Raw genomic sequence first — 11,747 nt, 5'->3', positions numbered from 1 at the left:
AGGTTTCTGTGTGGGTTTGGCGATTGTGTTTGGAAGCTGTTACAGCCCAGTGTGTTTCCCGTCTCCTGATGTCTCTGGGAGGGCGAGGAGCTGCTCTGTGCTGCTGGATGATGCCCCTTGTCCTCCCGCACCCCTCGGGTGGGGAGATGGGTCCCCCGCTGCTGCTGTGCCAGCTGTGTCCAGGGGCCGCTCTCCCCTTTCACCCATCCCCGCTCTTGCACCACTCCCGTGCGCAATCACAATATTTCTGCCCGTTTCCATGGCTCTGCTTGGCTGGTTTCATGGCGCTGGGGCCGCACGGGCAGCCCTTGCAGGCTGGCAGAGCAGGAGCCCCAGTCCCCTTGTGCTGGGGGGAAACCCTGAGCTCCCATTTCCCTTCTGCACCAAAGGAGGTGGCCAGGCCATCCCTTGCAGCCACACTCTGTCCCTCCTGGAGCCCAGAGACCCTGGGCACGTCCCTGCTGCCCCCACCCCGGGGCCCGAGGGTGCAAAATGGGTGCGATGGCCACGGGTGCACAGTGAGGCCGGGGTGCAGCCTCCCCTCGGGGATCCCCGGGGCTCTGTGCCCACCCGCAGCAAGCGCTGAGCCCCTGTGCTGCCTGCGCCCCGGGCCGAGCCGGGGGACACAGCCGGGCGGGCACCGGGAGCCGGCGGGGACCCGCTGCCCGGTCTCGCAGCGACCTCTTCAGGCAGGAGCGGCCCCGGCCAGCGGGGGCCGCCGGAGTCCCCCGAGGGACGGATCCGGTACCGGTTGGGGACGCCGGGGGCGGGTCTCAGCCCATCGCGGGAGCGCGGAGCCCGGGCAGCGCCGTTCCCGCGGGGTGGCGGGTGCTCCGGGACCGCCCCGTGGGTGGAAAAAGTAAGACATGATTTACAAAACCAGCCTGGAGCCCCGGAGCCGCAGCTCCGGCGGGACCCCGCTCCTCACGGGGGTCCCGGCTGCAGCCCCGGTCCCGCCACCCGCCCCGCCCGGGGCACCGGCAGCCCTTGTGTCCGTCCCGGCTGCCCGGACCGCGGAACCCGGTACCGGCTCGGCCCCTCCCACCTCCGGTCCCGCCCCGGCCGTTCCGCGATTGGCGGAGCGCGGCGGCGCTGGGCCCGGGAGCGGCGATGGCGGCGGGACTGGGGATGTCGCTGTCGCTGCTGCTGCTGCTGGTGGTGGTGGCACCGCGGGGGGACGCGGGGGACGCGCGGCAGGAGGCGGCGGTGCGGGCGCTGGCGCGGCGCTTGCTGGGCCCCCGAGCCGCCGCCGTGGAGCTCTCGGTGGAGCCGGCGCTGGCGGCGGGCGGGCCCGACACCTACCGGCTGCTCTCGCCGCCCGGTGCCGCCGTGGCCGTGGCCGTGACGGGCTCCAGCGGGGTGGCGGCGGCCGCCGGGCTGTACCGCTACCTGCGCGACTTCTGCGGCTGCCACCTCTCCTGGTCCGGTGCGCAGCTCCGCCTGCCCGACCCGCTGCCGCGGCTGCGGACCGAGATCCGCGTCACCGCCCCCGGCAGGTAACGGGGCCGCGGGGGGCCCGCCGGGGCCGCCCCGTCCCGGGGTGCGGGCTGAGCTCCGGGCGCGGGGCCGGGCACTGCTCACGCCTCGTTAGCCCAGGACAAGGCGCCTTATGTAATAGGAACGGGGTCGGGAACGGGCCGGGAATGGGGATGGGAATGGGGCTGGGAACCGGGGGGGTCCAGCCCGCAGCCTCCCGCCCGCTCCCCACCAGGTACCGCTACTACCAGAACGCCTGCACCCAGAGCTACTCCTACGTCTGGTGGGACTGGGCGCGCTGGGAGCGGGAGATCGACTGGATGGCGCTGAGTGGCATCAACCTGGCACCGGCTTTCGCGGGGCAGGAGGCGGCCTGGCAGCGGGTTGAGTATCGGGGTCCGTGGGAGCGGGCAGGGCAGCGGGGTGGTGGCCATGGGGCTGGCTGAGCCTCCGCCGCCCCACACAGGTGTACCGGTCCCTGGGGCTGAACCAGTCGGAGATCGACACGTACTTCACGGGGCCGGCGTTCCTGGCCTGGAACCGCATGGGGAACCTCCACGGCTGGGCAGGGCCGCTGCCGCCAGCCTGGCACCTCAAACAGCTCTACCTACAGGTACCGGGGGCACTGGGGCTCCCCACCCACTTGGGACAGAGCTGTGCAAGCCCCTGCGCTGCTCCTCCAGGACAAAGTGCTCATGGAAGCTTGGGGGCTGCCGTTCCATTCCCCAGGCTCCGGCGGTGCCCATGAGCCCCTTGCGGGGAGGTGGGGGATCCTCTCCCCCAGCTCGCTCCCTCCTTGTCTCCCCCAGTACCGGATCGTGGAGAGGATGCGCTCGCTGGGGATGATCACGGTGCTGCCGGCCTTCGCGGGCCACGTGCCCCAGGGGGTTCTTCGGTAGGTGCAGCCCCACGTGCTCACGGACCCCACGGGTGGATCAGCCCTGGCTGCAGCTTCTCCCCGGGGTCTCAGCCCTCCTGGCCCTCCTGTGCCCACAGCAGCTTCCCCGGGATGCTGCTCTGTCCCCGCAGGGGTGTGACAGCGCTGTCCTGCTCCTGATCCCCGTCTCTGCCGTCCCGCAGGGTCTTCCCACGTGTGAACGCCACTCGCCTCGGGGGCTGGAGCCGCTTCAACTGCACCTACTCGTGTACGTACCTGCTGGACCCGGAGGACCCCATGTTCCAGGTGATCGGGACCCTCTTCCTGAAGGAGGTGATCAAGGAGTTTGGCACAGACCACGTCTACAGCGCCGACACCTTCAACGAGATGACTCCGCTCTCCTCCGACCCTGCCTATCTCTCCCGGGTCAGCAACGCTGTTTTCAGGTCGATGACGGGAGGTGGGTCAGCGCACGGTGCGGGCCGGGGGGGGCAGCAGCTGGTCCCAGACCCTCAAAACCCCCTCTAAGAGGGGAGGTTGGTGTCTCCAGGGCCTTGTGGGACACCTGCCTGCCCAGAGGGGACCCTCACCCCATGCACCTCTGTCCCCAGCCGACCCCAAGGCGCTGTGGCTGATGCAGGGCTGGCTCTTCCAGCACCAGCCGGATTTCTGGCAGCCGGCGCAGGTGCGAGCCCTGCTGCACGGCGTCCCCCTCGGCAGGATGATCGTTCTCGACCTCTTTGCCGAGTCCAAGCCCGTCTACCAGTGGACAGAGTCCTTCTACGGGCAGCCCTTCATCTGGTGCATGCTGCACAACTTTGGGGGCAACCACGGCCTCTTTGGCACCGTGGAGGCCATCAACCGCGGCCCCTTCACCGCTCGCCGCTTCCCCAACTCCACTATGGTTGGCACCGGGTTGGTGCCCGAGGGCATCGAGCAGAACGACATGGTGTATGAGCTGATGAACGAGCTGGGCTGGCGCCAGGAGCCCCTCGACCTCCCCAGCTGGGTGACCTGCTACGCCGAGCGCCGCTATGGTGTCCCGAACGCCGCGGCGGCCGCCGCTTGGCGGCTGCTCCTCCGCAGCGTCTACAACTGCACCGGGGTCTGCGTGAACCACAACCGCAGCCCGCTGGTGCGCCGGCCCTCCCTGCGCATGGACACGGGGCTGTGGTACAACGCCAGCGACGTCTACGAGGCTTGGCGCCTGCTGCTGAGCGCCGGCGCGGAGCTGGGCGCCAGCCCCACCTTCCGCTACGACCTGGTGGACGTCACCCGGCAGGCGGCCCAGCAGCTGGTGAGCGACTACTACGTGAGCATCCGCCGGGCTTTCCAGAGCCACGCGCTGCCGGAGCTGCTGACGGCCGGCGGCGTGCTGGTGTACGACCTGCTGCCGGAGCTGGACAACCTCCTGTCCAGCCACAGCCTCTTCTTGCTGGGCCGCTGGCTGGAGAGCGCCCGCGCCGTGGCCACCAGCGACCAGGAGGCCGAGCAGTACGAGCTGAACGCGCGGAACCAGGTGACGCTCTGGGGACCCAACGGGAACATCCTGGACTATGCCAACAAGCAGCTGGGGGGGCTGGTGCTGGACTACTATGGCGTGCGCTGGAGCCTCTTTGTCTCCGCGTTGGTGGAGAGCCTCAACTCGGGCAGCCCCTTCCACCAGGACCAGTTCAACCAGGCTGTCTTCCAGGTGGAGAGGGGCTTCGTCTACAACAAGAAGCGCTACCCGGCCGTGCCGGCTGGGGACACGCTGGACATCTCCAGGAAGCTGTTCCTCAAATACTACCCCAGCGCCCTGCGGCGCGGCCGGGCCGGGCCGGTGTGACTTTGGGCAGGGACCGTGTGCCCTCCCCTGCCCAGGCTCCTGGGTGACGGCTGTGTCCTGGAATGAAGGTGCAGGGCCCCGGTGGCCCCCGGCCAAGCTGGATGTGCGCAGGGGGGCTGAGAGCCGGATGTGGGGCAGACTGTGCCCCAAGGACTCATCCTGCGCCGTGCTCAGCCCTGCTTGGCTGCCCTGAGCGTGACCCCACAAGCTGGGCTGCCCCAGGAGGTGAGGGCTCTGCTGCTCCAGCAATTCCGGTTGGAAGCTCAGGGGGAGCCGGGGCTGTGCAGAGGGACAGGGGACACTTGTCCCTGCCCTTGCTGGCTGGTGGGGACAGTGATGGTGGAGAAGCAGCCAGGGAGGCGGCAGCGGGGGGCACAGAGCAGCCCCTGCCCCAGGGGGAAGGGGCAAACCAGCCTCACCCCTGGGTAGTCCTGGGCGCTCCGTGGACCCCAGTGCCCGCGGGGACCCTCTGCTACACGGCCCCAGCCACACTTGGTGCCTTTTGTACCAAAAGGGACTTTGCAGAGTTTTCTGCAGCGATGCTGGGGCTGCACTCCCTGGAATGGGGTTTTCTGAGCCCTTTCCCCCAGCTGGGGGGCTCAGGCAGAGCCCGGCCGTGGGGCTGGCAAGCAGCTTTGGGGGCCACCAGCCCGCAGAGCAATTAAAGGCCTGGCTGCTGGGCGTTCTTTTCTCCCGTGTGTGTCCATCTCCTCTCCTCAGAATGGGACCAGCACGAAACGGGGGGCAGGGGAGCAGCGCTTGGCCCCCGAGCCTGCATAGCAGGAGAAACGGGGTGCCTGGCACGGCGGGGCTGGCGCTGGCTCTGCCAACCCCCTTGTGCCCCAGGGTCTCCTCCCGCGGGGGGTCCTGGCGGCGTGGGGTCTTTATCGCAGCAGCTGCGCAAGCATCAAGGCGCCGGGAGGTGGGTGGAGGGGCCTTGAGATAAGGCGGCAGACACAACACCCGTGGCAGGGGGCGGGGGACCCCCCTCCCATCCCTTTTAAACAGCGCGGCCCCCTCGGCCGGCACCGCCTGCCCATGGAGAAAACCACGGTGCTGATCACGGGCTGCTCCTCGGGCATCGGGCTGGGTCTGGCCGCGCGGCTGGCGGCCGATGGCGCTCGCAGGTTCAAAGGTAAAGGGGTGACACTGTGCCGGGGGGGCCGCCACCCCCGGGGGTCCTCGGTGGCACCCGGGGTGGGCAGCTCGGTGGCGTTGGTGCGGGTGGCTGCGCTCTCTCCCACAGTGTTTGCCACCATGCGGGACGTGGCCAAGGGCGAGCAGCTGCTGGCGCACCTGGGGGGCTGCTGCCCCGACACGCTGGAGGTCCTGCAGCTCGATGTCACCGACCCGCGCTCGCTGGCGGCCGCTGCGCGGCGGGTGCAGGGGCAGCGGTTGGATGTGCTGGGTACGGATCTTCCCGGTGTCCCCATTGTCCCTGGGGTGGCTGGGGGGACCTCTCTGGGGTCACCAACCCTCCCCAGGTGCTGAATCACAGGAGGTGCCAGCAGGTCTGGGATGGGGTGTGCGCGGTGGGGCAGGAGCTGGGTTTGGGGGTGCTGAGGGTTGCTGGCCCATCAACAGGGAAGGGTCCCCACATTCCTGTCTTCTGGAACCTTGACGGTGCTGGGGAGTGAGCAGGGGGTGCTGTGCCCATCTCACCAGCACTGTGCCCACCAGTCTGCAACGCGGGGGTGGGATTGATGGGACCCCTGGAGACCTGCTCCGACCACGCCATGAAAACCGTCTTCGACGTGAACCTTTTCGGGGCCGTCCGCACCATCCAGGCGTTCCTGCCCGCCATGAAGCGCCGCAGGGCCGGGCGGATCATCGTCTCCAGCAGCATCGGGGGGCTGCAAGGTGGGATCCCCAGCACCCTGGAGCACGGGGACCCGCGGGGAAGGGACTCGGTGCTCAGAGTGCGGCTCTGCCCCAGGGCTGCCCTTCAACTCCGTGTACTGCGCCAGCAAGTTTGCAGTAGAGGGGCTGTGCGAGAGCTTGGCCATCGTCCTGCAGCCCTTCAACATCCAGTGAGTACCACGGGGAACCGCGCTTCTGCCCGATGGGCACCGAGATGCAGGGGTGTTGGGATGCTGGGATGAGGGGATGCTCACACCCGGCTCGGGGCTGCTCCGTCCCGCAGCCTGACGCTGGTGGAGTGCGGACCCGTCAACACCAGCTTCCTGGCCAACCTGCAGCGCCCAGACCCCGAGGGCAGCGAGCTGCAGGACCTGGATGCTGAAACACGGGGACTCTACCGCCGGTACCTGCAGCACTGCCAGAGCCTCTTCCGTGAGACGGCCCAGGAGGTGGAGGAGGTCCTGCAGGTGGGATGGGGGCTCGGGGAGGGGTCTATGCCTGGGGGTGGCTGTGGGGACGTGCTGGGGACAGGTCTGACCCCTCTGCGGTGCCAGGTGTTCCTGGAGGCCATCAGCACCCCCTGCCCTCCCCTGCGCTGCGTCACCACCCAGCTCTTCGCCCCGCTCTCACGCCTGAGGTTGGCCAACCCCGATGGCTCCGCTTACGTCCGGGCCATGCACGACTTCGTGTTCGGCCACGGCGGGGCCGGCGGGGACCAGCCCTGAGCAGAGGCACCGAGACGCGGGGGGTGGCCCCCCAGCCCTGCGATGTCCGTCCTGGCTGGGGCATCTCGGTCCCACGGTGTCGCCAATAAAGCCCTTTGCAGCCGCACGGCTCCCGGTTCCATCCCTCTCATCACAGCCCTGCCCGGGGGCTTGCGGGGGTTCAGCCCGGTCCCCGGGGGCGGTTCAGCTCCGGGGTCCCCGGTACCGGCCGTGCCCCGCGGGGTTGGCGGGGACCGTGCCCGGGGGTTCCCCGGTGCCGCGGGCGGGGGGCCGGTCTGTCCGTCTCCTCCCTCCGCGGGCGGACCCTCCGGTCGCCACGCTGCCCGCACCGGGACGCACCGCGACTTCCCATCCCCGCTCCCGGCCCTCGGGCACCGGGCACCGGGCGGGCTCCCCGGAGAGGCGTTCCCGGGGCGGTCCGGCGGCTCGTTCCGGTGCGGCGGCGGCGGCTCTTCCGGCGGGGCCCGGCCCGGCTATGCCGCCTTTCGGCTCGGGGCTGCTGGTGCTCACGGCGCCGTTGGCCGCGCTGCCCCGGCGGGCGGCGGCGGCGGTGGCGGCGGCGGCGGGGGTGGTGGCGGGGCCGCTGTACGTTCACCTGCAGCCGGGGCTGCGCTTGGCCGCCCCCGCCGAGCCGCTCCCCGCCGCGCCGCCCGCCTGCCCGGCGCTGCTCCGGGCTCTGGCCGCGCTGTACGCGGCGGCGGCGGCTCAGCGGGACCTGGACCTGCGCGTCCTGCTGGGCCCCGGCTGCCGCCGCCTGTCCCGGCCCCCCCGCGTCCTGCTGGCCGCCGCCGCAGAGGCACCGGGGCCACCGGGGCCGGTGCAGCTCGGTCTGCAGCACTTGGCCGCCGCCGCCTACGGCTGCCCCCCGCACCTGCCCGCCGTGCTGCTGGGGGACCCCGGCGACGGCGCGGGGGACCCCGAGGAGGACGCCCAGGACGCCGGTGCGGCGCTGCCTGACTTCTCCGACGTGGTGGTCGGCGGGACCTTCGACCGGCTCCATGGCGCTCACCGCCTGCTGCTCAGCGCCTGCTGCCTCCTGGCCCGGCAGCGGCTCCTGGCTGGGTTGGCCGACGGCGACCTGCTCCACCGTGAGTCCCGGGGTGACCGGCACCTTGCGGGGACAGGGGGAGCCGGGGGTGACAAGGACAGGGTGGTGACAGGGGCCAGTGATGTGTTGGGTCTTGGCAGCTGCGCACCCAAAGCGCCCGAGCAGGGTGATGAGGGACCTGGTGTCCCATCCACACCGGTGGCCAAGGTGCATAGACACGGAGCTGCAGGGGCAAGGGGAGCTGGAAGACGCAGCCTCCCAAAGTCACAGATGGGTTTTGTCTCCATCTCCCGGTCTCACTCTCCGCCACCACTCTGGGAGCTCAGTGTTGTTAAACAGACGCTCTCCTGCTTCTCTTCCCTTCAGACAAGGTCCTGATGGAGCTGATCGAGCCGTACGAGCTTCGAGCAGCGAAGCTGCGTGAGTTCCTGGAGGACGTGAAGCCCTCGCTGCGTTACGACATCGTGCCTCTTGGTGACCCCTACGGCCCCGCCGTCACAGACCCCGACCTGCAGTGCTTGGTGGTCAGCGAGGAGACCCGCAAGGGAGGGGAGGCCGTGAACAAGAAGAGACTTGAAAATGTAATTTCTGCGCCGGAGCCCACTGGGCTGCCCCTTCCCACCCCCTCGCCTGTCCCCTCTGCTGTGTCCCTCTGCTCACGGCCTGCGGGGCTCCCTTCTCTCGGCAGGGGCTCCCCGAGCTGGCTCTCTACGAGATCCTCTTGATGAAGGACCCCGAGCACAATCAGAACGAGGAGGAGAAGATCAGCTCCTCCAGCCTGCGGCAGAGGCTGCTGGGGACACTGCTGCGGCCCCCGCGGGTGAGGGGGGACATTGGGGAGCCGCGGGAGGAGGGGTGTGAGCCTCGGGGGCTCAAGAGCCAGCTCGTCCCCCTCAACACGTTTTGGAGGAGTATTGGCTGCCCGTCCTGGCCCGCGGCAGGCGCAGCCCCTTGCTCTGCATGGCCAGGACCTTTCATGTCCATCTCCAGGCTGTGTGGTCAGGATCCTTCTCCGGTATAGCCCGTGTCTTCCCTCTGCTGGCAATGACTTTCCTTCTTCCCTTAGCAAGACCCGGCCTTGCCTTCGCGCCCGTACGTGATCGGCCTAACTGGAGGAACCGGGAGTGGGAAAACCTCCATCGCCAAAGCCCTGGGGCGCCTGGGAGCGTTCCTCATCGACGCCGACAAGCTGGGCCACGCCGCCTACGTCCCCGGCAGCCCTGCCTACGAGCGGGTGGTGGCAACGTTTGGGGCAGGTAGAGCCACCCGAGGCTGCGGGGAGGATGGGGAGGAGGAGGAGCAGGGAGGGTGTGAATTGTCCTGGTCTGCGCGCCCCTTTCTGTGGGATTTTGGCTCCACGCCACCCAGATCGGGATCTGGAGCTGATTTGATGATGGTTGGGCCTGAGCGGGGCAAACTGCTGCTTTCCCCAAATCTTGCGTGTCCTGTGTCAAAGCTCCCGTGAACTGGCTGGTGTGGAAGGTGAAACTGGGCTCCTGCTGGTCTAGGAAAGCTCTTCCCTGGCCTTTTCTGGAGGTGAAGAGCTGCCAGGGCAGGTCCTACAGCTCCTTTCTGGGTCTCTTTGAGAGCCCTGTGCTGAAATCCGTTCTCTCTGACCCAGGCTTGCTGCGGGAATGTCGCTTGGATTCATTCTACCCAAGCCTGTTCTGCTTCTGTCTTGCAGAAATCTTAAATGAAGACGGGACAATTAACAGGAAAGTCCTTGGGGCCAAAGTGTTTGGAAACCAGGTGAGAGCAGCACAGACTGTCAATGTTTAATCTCGTGAGCGGGGAGCTCTCCATCCGTGCTGAGGCTCTTTGTTTCTCAGCCCTTTGAGCTGATGGCACTTTCCTGACTCTGCTCTCTGGCACTGACGTACAGACAGGGCAGGACACAGAGATCCTGTCTCTGTAGCCAAATCAGCGGCCATGCTGGACATGCTTCTCCCTCCCCGGCAGCTGCTGCTGCCTGCTCGTCCCTATCGCTGTCCCCTCTGTCCCACGTGTGTCCTTCATGAAGCAGCAGCCCTGATGTCCGCGGAGCTGGTGCTCTCTGCCCCTTTTGTGGTTTGGGCTCATGCCCAGAGGAGCTCAGTGATGTGGCAGCTGAACCTGACCCTCTGCTCCTGGCTTTGTTGGCCGGGCTGGTAACCGAATCCCACCGTGCTCCTTTCTAGGAGCGGCTGAAGAGTCTCACGGACATTGTGTGGCCGGAGATCGCTCGCATGGTCAAGGAGCAGATTGGGGAGGCAGATGCTCAAGGTAACCCGGGCGGCTCCCATCGCAGCACAAAGGCAGGAGGTGGGTGCGTGGTCTTGTGCAGCGCAACACGACCCAGAGCCCCCAGGATCTGCTGCTTCTGGCAGCACCATGAGTGTCGTCCCCCCTTTTCTGTGCTGGGGATTGTCACCAGCTCAGTGCTGAGCAAACCCCTGCACTCAGCCGGGCCAGGTTCCCTCAAACTTCGCACCCTGAGGAGGGTGGAGGTTGCTTTTTGTTTCCTAAGTGACTTCAGTTTGGTGCTGTGCTGCAGCGGTGAGTGCGGTGTGTGTTCCTTTTGGGAGCAGAATTTTTCCAGCTCTTGGGAGATGCCGTTGGTAGCTCGATAGACATTTAGCTGAAGGCGTTGGCTTGAGCTGCCACCCCAGGTGTGCCCTGTAAGCAAACACAACCTCCGCCTGCTGCTCTGTGTTCCACGGGAGGTTCTTTGCAGTAAAGCACGTGTGCTGCCGGTTTGCAGGAGGGCATGACTCGCAGCGTGTGGCTGGGCTGGACCCAGGAGCAGTCGCGCTGCCCCGTGATTGCCAGGTAATGAGGAATGGCCTCGTTCCGCAGGAAAAGCCGTGTGCGTGCTGGATGCGGCCGTGCTGCTGGAGGCTGGCTGGCAAGACATGGTCCACGAGGTGTGGACGGCCATCATCCCCGAGGAGGAGGTGGGCGATGCCCCTTTGTCACTTGCTGCCGGGGTGGGTTCTCCGTGTCCCCTCCGAGCGCCTGAGTGTCCCCTCTGGTCCTGCCAGGCAGTGAAGCGCATCATGGCCAGGGACGGGCTGAGCGAGGAGGCCGCTCGCAGCCGGCTGCGGAGCCAGATGAGCAACAGCCAGAGGGTGGAGCAGTCGCAGGTGGTGCTGTGCACGCTCTGGGAGCCCGAGGTCACCCGCAAACAGGTGATGCCCTGGCTGGCTGCAGCGCTGGGTCTGTCCGGGGTGGCGAAGGGGATGGCGGGTGGCCGTGGCTCAGCGCTGTGCCCGGGTCACACGTGGTGTGCTGCTCAGCATCGAGTGCCTCCGGGCATGGCCATGATGAATTTGGGGGTGTAAATGCAGCAGGGAAGGGACAAAGCATGGGATCCTCGTGTGACGCCACTCGCCGTGTCCCCGGGTGGGTTCTGTGGCAGGTGGAGAAGGCCTGGGACCTCCTACAGCAGCGCCTGAGCCCGTGACAGGGACACGCTCCTCTGGGCGCCGCACACCAACCCGACGGACCGCACAGCGCAGGGCGGGAGCCCAGGTCCGTGTCCTGGCCTCACGCAGCGGCACCGAGCCCGCCGTGCCGGGAGGAGCGCGGGACGGGGACCGGAGCCGCCCGCCAGCCCTGCGGAGGGGCGGGGGCGTCCCGCTGTCCCCTGGTGATGGGGGGGACACCGCAGCGGCTCCTTGGACCAAAGGGCTGAGCCTGCCTGGTGCCTGGACCCCCCCTGTGACAGTAAAGAGGTTTCTCCCTCGGTGCGCGTCCGTGTGCTCGTCCTGCCCGCTGTGCCCATCGCGGGGGCTGGAGCCCACCCCAGCACCTGCTGGCCCTGTCCCCTGCCTGTCCCTGCCCGGCTCCGGGGACGCGGGGGCCGGGGCAGGTCCCATTCTCTCTTGCAACCCCGACCGGGTCCCGGTCCCGCGGGGGCACCGAGGCGGGAAGCGCCGCGGGACGGAGCGGCCG

At 68.3% G+C, this 11,747-nt stretch overlaps 2 protein-coding genes across 8 annotated transcripts; both read left to right on the top strand.

Annotated features, from left to right (window-relative positions):
* The first annotated feature begins 1,055 nt into the window (after positions 1–1,055).
* On the top strand, positions 1,056–4,875 carry NAGLU (N-acetyl-alpha-glucosaminidase). Its single transcript, XM_065856274.2, has 6 exons — positions 1,056–1,496; positions 1,712–1,859; positions 1,943–2,089; positions 2,286–2,371; positions 2,557–2,813; positions 2,965–4,875. Exons 1-6 carry the CDS (start codon positions 1,111–1,113, stop codon positions 4,179–4,181), a joined length of 2,241 nt encoding a protein of 746 aa, XP_065712346.2. The 5' UTR covers positions 1,056–1,110; the 3' UTR covers positions 4,182–4,875.
* A 93-nt stretch (positions 4,876–4,968) lies between these two features.
* LOC136111863 (estradiol 17-beta-dehydrogenase 1-like) lies at positions 4,969–11,538 on the top strand. Of its 7 annotated transcripts, none has more exons than XM_065856277.2 (10): positions 6,380–6,508; positions 6,596–7,854; positions 8,181–8,395; positions 8,503–8,634; positions 8,881–9,070; positions 9,499–9,563; positions 9,992–10,076; positions 10,650–10,747; positions 10,835–10,981; positions 11,212–11,538. In XM_065856277.2, exons 2-10 carry the CDS (start codon positions 6,693–6,695, stop codon positions 11,254–11,256), a joined length of 2,139 nt encoding a protein of 712 aa, XP_065712349.2. In that variant the 5' UTR covers positions 6,380–6,508; positions 6,596–6,692; the 3' UTR covers positions 11,257–11,538. The 7 variants fall into 7 exon arrangements, with proteins under 7 accessions (XP_065712351.2, XP_071654291.1, XP_071654290.1 ...); XM_065856276.2 differs by having other exon boundaries at positions 9,992–10,115; XM_065856279.2 differs by lacking the exons at positions 8,181–8,395; positions 8,503–8,634; positions 8,881–9,070; ... (3 more) ...; positions 10,835–10,981; positions 11,212–11,538 and adding exons at positions 4,969–5,316; positions 5,428–5,589; positions 5,862–6,041; positions 6,118–6,211 and having other exon boundaries at positions 6,325–6,508; positions 6,596–6,872.
* The last annotated feature ends 209 nt before the right edge of the window (positions 11,539–11,747 follow it).

Source organism: Patagioenas fasciata, chromosome 22, assembly GCF_037038585.1.
Source record: "Patagioenas fasciata isolate bPatFas1 chromosome 22, bPatFas1.hap1, whole genome shotgun sequence".
NCBI lineage: Eukaryota > Metazoa > Chordata > Aves > Columbiformes > Columbidae > Patagioenas > Patagioenas fasciata.
The sequence above is the reverse complement of the archived record's forward strand: the minus strand, read 5'-3'. Positions and strand labels throughout refer to the sequence as shown.